We start from the raw sequence: 13632 nt of genomic DNA, 5'->3' as shown, positions 1-13632 counted from the left end.
ATATAAACTTGAGTATAGTCTAATTTATTCTAGCATAATTAATTGGTAATTATTTGTAATAGTATATATGCATCAAGTTCATTGTATATTAAGTAGGAGTATGTACTAATATCTAAAAAATGAATGTATTGCAAAGTGAAAATATATTATAAAATTAATACCAAAACATTAACCCAATTTTTTTAGTCCCACTTTGGATCACCACTTAAATAAAAAAATATTATACGCAATTAATTATTTTATACCATACCATGATTCATGAGAGCTGTGATTACTAGTATTATTTTATTATGGCTGATTACACTAAATTCCCTCGAGCTAATTAATTTATGCATTTTACAGAGAAAGGCAATAAAATATGATATTGGAGCATTTTTTTTAAATCGGGTATTTCGGGTACCCGATTTATCGGGACTGGATACCCGAATCGGGTATCCGGGTACCCGAAAATTTTTCGGATCGGGTATCGGGTATCAATTTTTTGGATTTTCGGGATCGGGTACCCGAAAATTTCGGGTCGGGTACCCGCGGGTACCCGATTTGACAGCCCTAATCAGAATACTATATATGACCAATTTTAGTTGAGATAATTCAGTGCACTGCAAGCCACGGATTAGGACCAGAAATATTTATTTTTTTCCATAAAGTTTTAAATGAAATTGAATGTAGGCCCGCTTGCATTTTTAAGGAATTCTAATTTTAATTTCAATTTCAATTTCAATTTCAATTTCAATTTCAATTTCAATTTCAATTTCAATTTCAATTTCTAACTCTGGTTTTCTTGACATAATTTCAATACACATTCTCTGGTTTGAAGATGAGTCACATATATTTCTAATTTCAGTCTTGTAGATTCATATACTTAATTGGGCCTTGGCCTATAAATAGACATGCATCCATTGCGTTCATAACAGAACATACACAAGCATTCTTGCATACACGCTCTCTTCCTCTCTACATAATCTTCCCGTCGAAGCTCTGCCCCCGTCTTACTCCCGTTCGCCGGAGCTCTGCCACTAGCGGTGCTGCTACTTCAGAGACGAAGCCGTTTTATCTTTGGGGACGACACGCCAAAGCGAGAGCACTACCGGGGCGTATCTCGTCTTGCGGAAAGAGGACTCCTCGACTCAACTTACCGCTTTCCACAGATTTTTCCGTGTAATCTTCATTGTTTTATTTTCCATGTACTTTTCTCCCGGCAAGTTTGTATCTCAGATCATTTTCTAACAATAGCAAGACGAGATATTATTGTCACTAAAGGAGTTTACATACCAACTGAACTTGATCAACACCTTTGCTTGGAGATGTCGACTGACCCGTCTACCGCCGCTGCCACCGTTCCATCAACTGTGTCCCCCGTTGTACCCGTCAACACGTCGTCGGACATAACGATGATTCCGACTCCTGGCTTCTCAACTTCTTCCTCAACAACCCCTTTGACTTCACGTAGTCAATTGTAATCACCCATGTTGTGATCAAATGTCTCACGATATTATGTCGTCGACGAATGTGTCGAGACTTACCATTGTACAAGCCACTGTTTGCCCTCCCAATAGCGGCTTGGCTATCACAGTGAATTAACACTAGAGGCACGGGCTTTGACCAACATGGAATATCTTCAAGGAAGTTTTTAAGCCATTTGGCTTCTTCCGCAGCTTTATCTAAACCTATGAATTCAGATTCCATGGTGGATCGGGCTATACATGTCTGTTTCGTGGATTTCCACGAGACAGCACCACCCCCAATAGTAAAGACATGTCCACTTGTTGAAAGTGAGTCTTTGTTATCGGATATCCAGTTTGCATCGCAGCACCCTTCAAGTACCGGGGGTATCTCGAAAAGTGTAGCCCATGATTTTGAGTATACTTGAGATACCTCAAAACTCTTACAAGAGCTTTCCAATGCTCTTTGCTTGGATTGCTCGTATAACGGCTCAACTTGTTCATTGCGCATGCAATATCAGGTCGAGTACAATTAGTAAGATACATAATGCATCCAATGACCCGTGCATAATCTTCTTGTGCAACGGGCTCACCCATGTTCTTGCTCAAGTGAACATTGAGCTCTATAGGCGTCTTAGCCGGGGTGCCATCACAGGCGTTGAACCTCTTTAATACTTTCTCAACATAATGAGATTGTGTTAAGGTGATTCCTTCGGATGTTCTTAGAATTTTCATTCCAAGAATTACATCGGCTAGACCATATCCTTCATGTCGAAGTTTCTCTTTGCTTTCGTGTCGTTAATCACTTGGGTGTTACTACCCATGATTAGCATATCATCAACATAGAGACACACTATAACGTATCAATTATCAGTGTTCTTAATGTAGACACATTTGTCACATTCGTAGATTTTAAATCCATTTGATAACATCAAGTTATCAAATTTCAAGTGTCACTGCAACGACACTTGTTTCAATCCATAGAGGGATTTTACCAGTTTACATATCTTTTTCTCTTGTCCAGGTACTACAAAACCTTCAGGTTGTTCTATATAGATTTCATCTTCAATGTCACCATTTAGAAACGCAGTCTTAACATCCATTTGATGAATCTCAAGATTGTGTACAGCAACAATCGCGAGAAGCACTCGAATTGATGTAATCCTCATTACAAGTTAGTAGGTATCGAAGAAATCATACCCTTCCTTTTGTTTAAAGCCTTTGACTATCAGTCTAACTTTATACTTGTTCACTGTTCCATCGGCCTTAAACTTTCTTTTAAGGACTCATTTGCATCCTAAAGGTTTAGCACCTTCAGGTAGATCAACCAAGACCCACGTGTGGTTTAGCAAAATTGAATCAATTTCACTTTGAACAGCTTCTCTCCAATGCAACCCGTCTGGGCCAGCAAAGGCTACTTTTATCAATGTTGGTTCTTCATCTAACATAAATGCAATATAGTCACGACCAAATGTCTTTGGTGTTTTGACCCTGCTACCACGTCTTGGTACCGCATCGTTTGGATCAGGCATTGTTCGCTTGCGCGATTCTGGCTCTTCATCCACTGATTTAGAACTAGTGGCTTCATCCTCAATTCTCGTATCAGAATTGAGTGCAATATTTTCCTTATCTTTGCGAGGAAATATATTTTGAAGAAATACAGCATTTCTTGACTCGATTGTTGTTCCCACTGTCACAGTCGATATTTCAGACTTGTGGACAACAAATCGATATGCACTACTATTAAGTGCATACCCAATGAAGATGCAGTCAACCGTTTTAGGACCGATTGTAACTTCTTTGGGCGGAGGAACCATCACCTTTGCCAAACACCCCCACACTTTGAGGTACTTGTAGGATGCCTTCCTTCCCTTCCACAACTCATAAGGAGTAACATCCTTACTTTTGAGTGCGATTTTATTTAGGATGTAGTTGGCTGTCAAAATAGTTTCCCCCACATGTTCTGGGGTATCCCTAAACTAATCAGTAACGCATTTATCATCTCTTTAAGAGTTCGGTTTCTTGAGTTCTGTAGCACCAATAGATTGTGGTGAATATGGTGAAACCGTTTGAAGAATTATACCACTTGTGTTGCATAATTCCTCAAACGGGGCTACGTATTCGCCTCCTCTATCACTTTGAATCATTTTGATTTACAATCCAAGTTGATTCCCCACTTCGCCTCGCCTCCTCTTATAATTTTTGAATACTTCAATTGCTTCATCTTTACTTCTTAAAAAATAATGATAGCAACATCTTGTGCAATCATCTATGAACATGATAAAGTATTTTATACCACTTCTAGTTTACACGAATTTTAAATCACATACATCAATGTGAATTTTCAAGGGGTTTCATGTTTCGTTCAATAGAATGAAACGATATTCTAGTCATTTTCGCCTCAAGACAAGTCTCACATTTGTTTTGGTTATTGACTTCTTTTGTTTTTAATAAATCCAAGTCTACTAAACTTTTATAGCATTAGGATTCACATGTCCTAATCTATAATGCCACAAATAGGAGGAAGTATTTACATTTTCATTATTAGCTAATGGCTTTTTAACGCGGCGAATAGCCGATACACTTAGTTTAAAAAGAACCCTCGGTTACATAACATTTTCCGATGGGGTTTCCAAACTTATACACAAAAAACTTATCAGACTCAAATACAAGTTTAAACCCCAATTTACAAGTATTGATCCAGAAACTATGTTCTTGTGTATGTCCGGGACATGTAGCATTTTCTTAGAGTGATTGTCACGTCGGACGTCATCTTGAGGACCACAGCTCCAAAGTCGACACATTTGGACGAGACTTGGTTCCCCATGTTAAGCTTTCTCCCCTCAACAGTCTTATAAGTGTAGAACTTACTTCTATCGGCACACACGTGGGCAGTGAAGCCCTTGTCGATATACCAACCACATTTGTTCTCGACGTGGTTGACTTCTTCAGTTACCACGACGGCTATGTTGCATTTGGAATGTTTGATAAATTTGGCTCCACCAAGCTTTTTGGTTGGTGGCTTCATCTTTCTCCCGACATCTGAACGGGAGTCAAATGTCTCCCCATGTCTCCCGACGAACGGGAGACCGACGGGTGCAAAATTTGCTCCCGGCATATCCTAAGAGACAGACGTGTGCAAAATTTCTTCCGATATCTCACATGGGATGTAAGGGTGCAAAACGTCTACTGACATTTCCCAAGGCACGGATGGGAGCCCATGTCTCCCGACAAACAGGAGACCAACGGGTGCAAAATTTGCTCCCCACATTTTCCACGGCACAGATGTGTGTCATACGTCTCTCGACATATTCTAAGGCACTAACGGGAGCAAAATGTCTCTCGGTGTCTCTGGATGTTTTGACGGGTGAGAAATGTCTCCCGACATTTCCCATGCCACGGACGGGAGTCGAATGTCCGTCATGTCTCCCGATGAATGGGAGACGTCCCTTGGGACCAATGTGTTGCAAATGTCTTCGAACATTTTCTAAGGCACGGACGGGAGCAAAAAGTCTCTCATATCTCCCGACGAACGGGAGACGTCCCTTGATACCAACGGGACACGCTCAACGACCCTATCCATGGGAACGACGGGAGACGTCTCGTAGGACTTACCGACACTTCACATTCACGAGGTCTCTACCCCACATTGGAGTCAGTCATGTTGATCCCAAAGGCATCAACTCTCATGTTGGACCTGGCCACTCAATCCATTAGAGGATTCTACGGAGCCACTAAAAGTGGAACCCCAGTTCTCGTGTTGGCCCCTAAGGTCCCAACACACGTGTTGATCCCGAAGGCCTCAACACTTGATCCATTAGAGGTTCTCAAGGAACCACGAACAGTGGAACCGTCAATTTGCGTGTTGGCCCCGAAAGCCCCAACACTCGTGTTGATCCCAAAGGACTCAACACACGATCCATTGGAGGATCTTGCGGAACCACAAAAAGTGGAACCGTCATTCTTCGTGTTGGTCCCGAAGGCCCCAACACCCGTGTTGACCTCAAAAGGTCCAACAATCGATCCTATCAAGGATCCATGGAACCACTTAATGTGGAACCATCGGTGCCACCAAAAGGTGGATGCACCAATTAACCCAAACGGGTTAGTAATTTCTCATGGCGTTAGGGGTGATTACAAATGACTACGTGAAGTCATTGGATAATCTAGCGGATCCGCTAACCAAAGGGTAAATCGTGATCAAATGAATAAATTGCTAGAGGGAATGGGTTTGAAATCCACAAACTAAAGAATCGTCATAGTGGTAACCCAACCATGATGACTGTAGATCTCAAGAACTTGGTTCAATGGGAAAACTAAGCTATGAGCATTCGTGTGAACACTCATCTACATCTATTCCCTAAAGAGTAATAGAGTGTTGAAAAAACTTGCCTAGTGGTGAGGTTAAGTCTATGACTTTTAATGATCCCTAAAGGATCTCGTTGCGATGAAGTTCTCAAAGAGACTGAGTATGGCAAGATACTTAACGAGGAATCACCTATGTAAGTGTGAAGTGGGACCGCTTCAAACAATACACTTATGAATCCAAAGTGGTGTCCAAGGCCTGAAATGGACACAAAACGTGAGAACGGGTGAGGTTGAAGTGTTTAAGCGTTAACATCATTGTCTCGGTGCACGCCGTGGAGGAATAGTTCATTGCGTTACTAGTCCGCCTGTGTATCCGATGGTGTTGACTATGGATGGTTCAAAGCCAAAAACTACATATCCTTATGCTTACATACCTCTTGAGGGTTGAGCTTGTGTCTACATACATATGCATTTGGCAATTCCACTCATGTGGGGGATTGTTGGAATCGTGCTTGGTCAAACGACTTTGACTAATAATAAATGTTACAAGACATTTAATTTTGTTAAATTAAATGCAATAGCGACGATCTACGTTCCGAGTAGATGACCGAAGTATATTCATTTTCTCAAATCCGATTCTCAGTGAGTGAGAAATAATATATTAAAGTTGGTCACAATAAAACTAAAAATGAGCTATGGGAAAAAACTAAGGGATTAATTAACTAAGTGTTAATTATCCCACATCGGGGATGATAAACTTCTTTGATGAAGTATTTAATAAGATGAATTATTATGTGTAATAATTACCGTGGAACAAGAGGGGTGACACAGCCCACACGCGCACTCCGCTGCCACCCGCCTGCGACCCGAGAGCCGCAGACCATGCGCCGTGCACCTTGCCCCATGCACCGGGTGTCGGGTGCCTTGTGCCTTGAATCTTGGCAATTGGTCTTTGGGTGGTCTTTGGGCTGTTCTTTAGAGCTGGTCGTTGAGCGTGGTTCAAGCCCCGCTTGTTCTTTTTAGACCACCACAAACTTCACGCTATCCCTGACGGGTCCTGGTCCACGTCATGTTCCCGCTGGACCCCGACGCATAACGGGAGACAAAAGGTCCTCGCTGGACCCCGACGCATAACGGGAGACAAAAGGTCCCGCTAGACCCGACACATAACGGGAGACAAAAGGTCCCCGATGGACCCCGACGGTCCATGGTGTATCCTGTCGTGTAGCATGTCCAGATGCGTCGTGTCTCTTCAGCTCCCAATGGCTAGTGCACCAGTCAGGGACGGATGTAAAGTGAAGTGAGAAGGGGCAATTGCCCCACCTCAACTTTTCATTGACATATATATATATATATATATATATAAATATTATTATAATATATTGTAACACAATTTTGCCCCCTTCACACAAAAAAAAAACTCATTTGCCCATTCTCCCAAAAAGTCACGCCACTTTCCACTACAATAAAATATTTATTTTCCTTTTCCCCAAATTAAAATACACAAATATTTTACCCAAAGCCTTATAAATTAGAAAAATATCTAATTTGGCTGTATATGAACCTTTTGAAGCCAGCCGCCGTTTTTCAACTTCTTCCTCTGTTTTCCCTTCCATTTCAAAAGCTTCAAGTAATACCCCTAATATCATTCTTCCATTCTCTCACAGGTAACTCTTATTACAAAATTTGATGTATTTGGTAATTGGTATAATGGTATTAATTGTTCATTCTTGTTCAATTGTTCTTATATGAAATATGTTTGTTTGGGTATTCTCTGTAACTCTGTTAATTCTTATAGACTATAGTTTTAGTCTTATTTATTGCACTTATCTAAAATTTTTTATTTAATTGATTGAATAACTGACTCACTAAATAAATCAAATATTTTGAATTATTAGTAGAAGATGGATAAATTTCTGAAAAGAAAATTGACGGTGGAAGGAACATCTTCAGTCGGAAATAGAGCAAGTGATGATCTTTCAAAAAGACAACATGTGGAAATCAATTTGGATGCTCTACCTTCTGATCCTGGGCTCAGGGAGAGAATTTCCAGTTATCATCCTAATGATCGTGATAGAATTAGAAGACACTATTTGCAACAAGGTCCATGTCAACCGAAGGGACATGATTTTCCTCAGAAAAAAATTGGCAACATATATCGACGATTTGTTCCAAAATGGTTTGAGGAGCATGGAAATTGGTTGGAGTATAGCATTGAGAATGATGCTGCGTTTTGTTTGTGTTGCTATCTTTATAGGCCTGATATTGGAGCACAAGCAGGTGGTGATGTATTTGTATCAGAGGGTTATACTAATTGGAAGAAAAAAGAGAAGTTCAAAGAGCATGTTGGAGGTCCGGATAGTGCACATAACAAAGCATGGAGGAATTGTGAGGATTTGATGAATCAACAACAACATATCCGATCTATTTTTATGAAGCAATCAACACAAGCACGAAATGATTATCGCATTCGCTTGACTGCTTCACTTGATTGCATCCGATTTCTTTTATGTCAAGGTTTGGCATTCCGTGGCGATGATGAATCTGAAGAGTCTGAAAATCATGGAAACTTTCTTGAGCTTCTATACTTTCTTGGTGATCACAATGAGTATATAAAGAAGGTTATCTTGAGTAATGCACCGGGAAACCATAAAATGATAGCTCCTAGTATCCAGAAAGATCTTGTTCGTGCTTGTGCTATGGAGACTACTAATGCTATTCTTCGTGAGGTAGGTGATGAATTCTTTGCGATATTGCTTGATGAATCTCGTGATATTTCAGTGAAGGAACAGATGGCAGTTGTTCTTAGATTTGTCAATTCCCAAGGATGCGTTGTTGAAAGATTTCTTGGTATTGTTCATGTGAGAGACACCACGGCTTCCTCATTAAAAGTGGCTTTAGAAGGTTTATTCTTGAAGCATAATTTGAGTTTGTCTAAAGTACGAGGGCAAGGCTATGATGGGGCAAGTAACATGCGAGGTGAGTTTAATGGACTAAAGACACTAATATTGCAAGAGAACTCTTCTGCTTATTATGTTCATTGTTTTGCTCACCAGCTCCAATTAGCTCTCGTTGTCGTGGCTAAGAAAAAACCACAAGTTGCTGCTTTTTTTAACATAGTGAATAATATTACTACTGTGGTTGGAGCTTCGTGCAAACGCAGAGATCTACTCCAAGAGAAACAACTTAACAAACTTCAAGAAGCACTTGAAAGTGGTGAACTCTTAGTTGGAAAGGGTTTCAATCAAGAGAGAAGTCTTCAAAGAGCAGGTGATACACGATGGGGTTCTCATTATAGGTCATTGATAAATTTGTCGATTATGTTCTCTTCGGTTATTGAGGATCTCCAAATTATTCAAGAAGATGGTGTTAAGCCTAGTCAGAGAGGTGAAGCATTTTCCATATTAAGTGTTATACCTACTTATGAATTTGCATTCATTTTGCACTTGATGATGACTATCTTGGGAATCACTAATCAATTATCTTTAGCATTGCAAAGGAAAGATCAAGATATTGTGAATGCTATGGATTTAGTTAGGGTGGCAAAACAACATTTGCAAGATATGAGGGATGAAGGATGGGAGTCTCTCTTGAGTGAAATATCTGCATTTTCTATGAAAAATGATATTGATATCATAAATATGGATGACAAATATGTGACTCCGGGACGACCTCAAAGGAAAGGAGAAGTTTTGACAAATTTGAATTACTCCCGGTTTGAGCTTTTCAATAGCATTATCGATTGGCAACTTCAGGAGCTCAACAATCGCTTCAACGAGGTAAATACACATTTGCTTCTATGTGTGGCTTGTTTAAGCCCAAAGGATTCTTTTGCTGCTTTTGATAAGTCCAAATTGATAGAGCTTGCCCGTTGTTATCCATCGGAGTTCACAGAGATTGATCTTCGGTTGCTTGGTAAACAACTTGAGACTTACATTCGTGATTTAAGTTCACATAAAGAGTTCTCAAGTCTCAAAAGTATCGGAGATCTTTCTCAGAAGTTGGTTGCTACAAGAAAACATATTGTATATCCATTTGTTTATTTGCTCGTGAAGTTGGCGCTGGTATTACCGGTTGCAACGGCATCAGTGGAGAGAATTTTTCCAGCTATGAAAATTGTGAAAACTCGCCTTCGTAATAAGATGGGAGACTCTTGGATGAATGATTGTTTGATTACCTACATTGAGAAAGACATATTTTGTAAGATTGATCGTGAAAGAATTTTGAATAGTTTTCAGGATATGAGACCCCGTCGAGAACAGTTGTAATGGTTAGGTAACCTTAGTTAACGGTCGATAAACTTTTGTCCTTGTTATTATAATATATTATATTTTATTATATTTATTTATTTATTTATTTATTTATATATTTTTGCCCCTCCTACTATTATTTCCTGGATCCGTCCCTGGCACCAGTCAATAACCTCCGACGGTTATAGTCAAGCCATCATGACACACATAATGGTTGTTGACTCCATCAATGCCCCTGCGGGTGGACTTGGCCTATAAATAGGCATGCATCCATTGCATTCATAACTGAACATACACAAGCATTCTTGCATACACGCTCTCTCCCTCTCTGCATAATCTTCCCGTCGAAGCTCTGCCCCCGCCTTACTCCCGTTCGCCGGAGCTCTGACGCTAGCGGTGCTGCTACTTCAGAGACGAAGCCGTTTTATCTTTGGGGACGACATGCCAAACCGAGAGCACTACCGGGGCGTATCTCGTCTTGTGGAAAGAGGACTCCTTGACTCAGCTTACCTCTTTCCACATATTTTTCCGTGTAATTTTCAGTTGTTTCCGTGTAATCTTTATTGTTTTATTTTCCGCGTACTTTTCGCCTGATAAGTTTGTTTCTCAAATCATTTTCTAACAAAATTATCATGCAATCACATTTCACCCACAATTACAATTTACACGTCCAACTAAATCCCTAATTTGAGAACGTCAAATATGTAAACAAAACAAGCCTTTGTATATCCTAGGTAGATAGGACAACGGTTCAAATTAAATATTTTAGGGTTTCTTGATTGCATAAACTTAATATGACTAATCTTTAAAGTCCAATAAGAATGGGGCACGTTATAAGATTGTCATCAAATGAAAATAGCGTCACTTTTATTATTAAGGGTCCCAAATTGCAAAGGCATTTATTGGATGGATATGTATTGTTTCGAAAGATGGTGGTCCTCTTTCGGTATGGCAATGTAATGTAGTGGTAACAAACTAACAATATATAGTAGTAGTAATTTGTTTGTCAATTGAGTACTAATTGTTTTCTGTTTCGCTATAATATTTACCTTGATTTGTCCTATAGACATAAAAAGTATAGTTCGGTTGGTATGATTTTTCCTACTATATGATTATTTATTTAAAATTAAGTTATGAATTATTTTAATTAGGAAGTGCATATGACTTATTATTATAGAATTATTATCCATCTAGAATTAAGATGTGATGTTCTATTTTGCACTAGGTAGACCTCAACGATTGTCTTGTCCTCAAATGAACGACCCAATTAAGATATGGAGTAATAGATAGTTTGAGGGTGTATTTGAAAAAAAAATACAGTATGAAATTTGAAGGGCGTATTTAATGTTCAATGAAGTGTTGAATTAGGAGTCAAACAAACAGAATAATAAAAATTTTATCGGGTTTTCGAGCTAGTCCATCGGGTTTTCGGGTCTGACCCTAACTGATTGAGGATTAATCGGGTTCGAGCTAATCGGATTGTAATTTTATCAGGATAGAAATTTTCAACCAAAACGCTGAGTCAAATAAGTTTGTTGAATATGCAATTCATCCAAAAATATATAATAAATAGTAAATGGAATATTTATTAATGTGAAACAAAATGGTAATATGAGACATATAGTCACCTACGGAGGGAACATAATTTATAATATCGCATATAATAATATAGACGCTTTTGACAGATTCAAGGGTGAAATTGGAAGGGAAATATACATCTAAATCCGAAAAGAATAATTAAGGCGATCATTGACCTTATATAATGTATGTGCATATGAGGTAATGTTTGAGGCCAAAGATTTGATAGGTTGAGGGATAAGTTTTGAGCCACAATGAGCGCTGCTCTTCCACGTCAAACATTTTTTTATCATTTTCATATATTATCAAATTATCTCCTCTCCTCTCACACCGTTCCACTTACTGATATTTTTTTCAATCGAGAAACTCAATCAGCATATTTCTTCATAATCTCTCTCCACCATTCTTTTACAAAATTGAAGATTTCATCCTTCCATTCCATTGTTGACTGCAAAATTTCCAAGAATTTTAGCAGAAATATAACATAGTAGTTGTCTTACAAATCTCCAAGTCCAGGCGACTAATTCAATTGAAATCCGAATTCAAAATATGGCAAATAGATAAACTTTCATTGAATCACAATTCCTATCACTCATCATTCTATTTGAATTCTCTATTTTTTTCTTATTAATTCTTAAATCACATATCATCATTCTTACTCCAAACACAACATAATCAGTTAATCACCAACCACCACTCTTATTTCTTCTCAATTGAGTCAACGACGCTTCTACATTCCAACTCTCACAAATTCGGAAGTTCACCAAGCCACATGAGATTGAGGGCCAGCCCACCAATTTCAGTATTTACTATATTATATATACTTATGTCAATTACACAAATGTGGACGTCTAGCGCACATCGTTGATTGTTCTCTTCCCTTTTTCCTATCAGCTTCAGTGTTCAAATCCCATAAGCAACATTGTTCAGATTTTTTATATATTTTGTTTGTTTTATTTAGATTTATAATCCCATAAGCTCACAAAGTTCCCTTTATTTAGTTTTATCCTTAGTTTTCACTCCATAAAATTCTAAGAGATCCATAAATGTATCTTATAAATAATATTAGTAATTTCAATTATAAAGTTATTTTATACTATCTCACAATCAAGAAGAGTAAGTTGGCCCCCAACTTTAAAATTCTGACTTCTCCACTTACTAGACTTATCCCCAAATTTTTGACTTTCCAAATTTTGAATTTATGAACATAGAAATTACTATGTTAGCTTCTCCACTGACTAGACTTATCCCCAAATTTTCAACTTTCCAAATTTTGAATTTATGAACATAGAAATTACTGTGTTAAAAGTGTTTCAAGAAAAAGCGAGAGATATGGAGATATGGAATAAGTGTGCTAAAGGGTTAAAATTGAAAAGCTTATAATTCACATAGCATAGCATCCACAACGCTGAAGAAAATTAAAGGAAAGGTACAAAATGATTGGAAATTCACAGAATAAACGAAGTGCCAAACGATATAAATGAAAGAAAGAGGGAAAAGGAAAAAAGAAAAGAATGAGATCTATAGCAAATGGCGAGATGGGAGAGAGATTAGGCCATCCGCAATGGGGCGGACGATGGCACGCCCGATAGCGCGCATCGTCCGCGCCCGCCATTGTCCGCCCCATTGCGGGTGCTTGACATAGGCCGCGGATGATCGTCGCGCCCTATACTAAGGGCGCGGAGTAAAGCGCGGACGATGTCCATCGTCCGCGCCATCGTCCGCCCCATTGCGGCCTACGCGGACGATGGCCGCAGACGATAGGCCATCGTCCGCGCCATCGTCCGGCCCACTGTGGGTTACGCGGACGATGGCACGCGGTTTCATTTTTTTATAAATAGAGTTCATTTGTAATTTAATTTCACGATTTCACTTTCGAAACTTATTACATTTACATAATTACTACGAAATGGATTCAAGTCCCAATAGTCCTATGTTTAGCGGAGAGGTGCGTTGGCCGGGTACAAAACCCGGCGAATATCGTTCGTTCGACGCCGACACCCAGTACGATCCCGATTTCAGTACGGAATCGTACGGGTTGTCTGACATGGAGC

General features: G+C 39.2%; 1 protein-coding gene across 1 annotated transcript; it reads left to right on the top strand.

Annotated features, from left to right (window-relative positions):
• Positions 1–7654: 7654 nt before the first annotated feature.
• On the top strand, positions 7655–10018 carry LOC121760760 (zinc finger MYM-type protein 1-like). Its single transcript, XM_042156385.1, has one exon. The coding sequence runs from the start codon at positions 7655–7657 to the stop codon at positions 10016–10018; it is 2364 nt and encodes a 787-aa protein (XP_042012319.1).
• Positions 10019–13632: the final 3614 nt, after the last annotated feature.

The sequence above is a fragment of the Salvia splendens genome, chromosome 13, assembly GCF_004379255.2.
Source record: "Salvia splendens isolate huo1 chromosome 13, SspV2, whole genome shotgun sequence".
NCBI classification, from domain to species: Eukaryota; Viridiplantae; Streptophyta; class Magnoliopsida; order Lamiales; family Lamiaceae; genus Salvia; species Salvia splendens.
The sequence above is the reverse complement of the archived record's forward strand: the minus strand, read 5'-3'. Positions and strand labels throughout refer to the sequence as shown.

Excerpts from the sequence above, each read along its gene's own strand:
- LOC121760760 (XM_042156385.1), top strand. The coding sequence starts at position 7,655 with ATGGATAAATTTCTGAAAAGAAAATTGACGGTGGAAGGAACATCTTCA.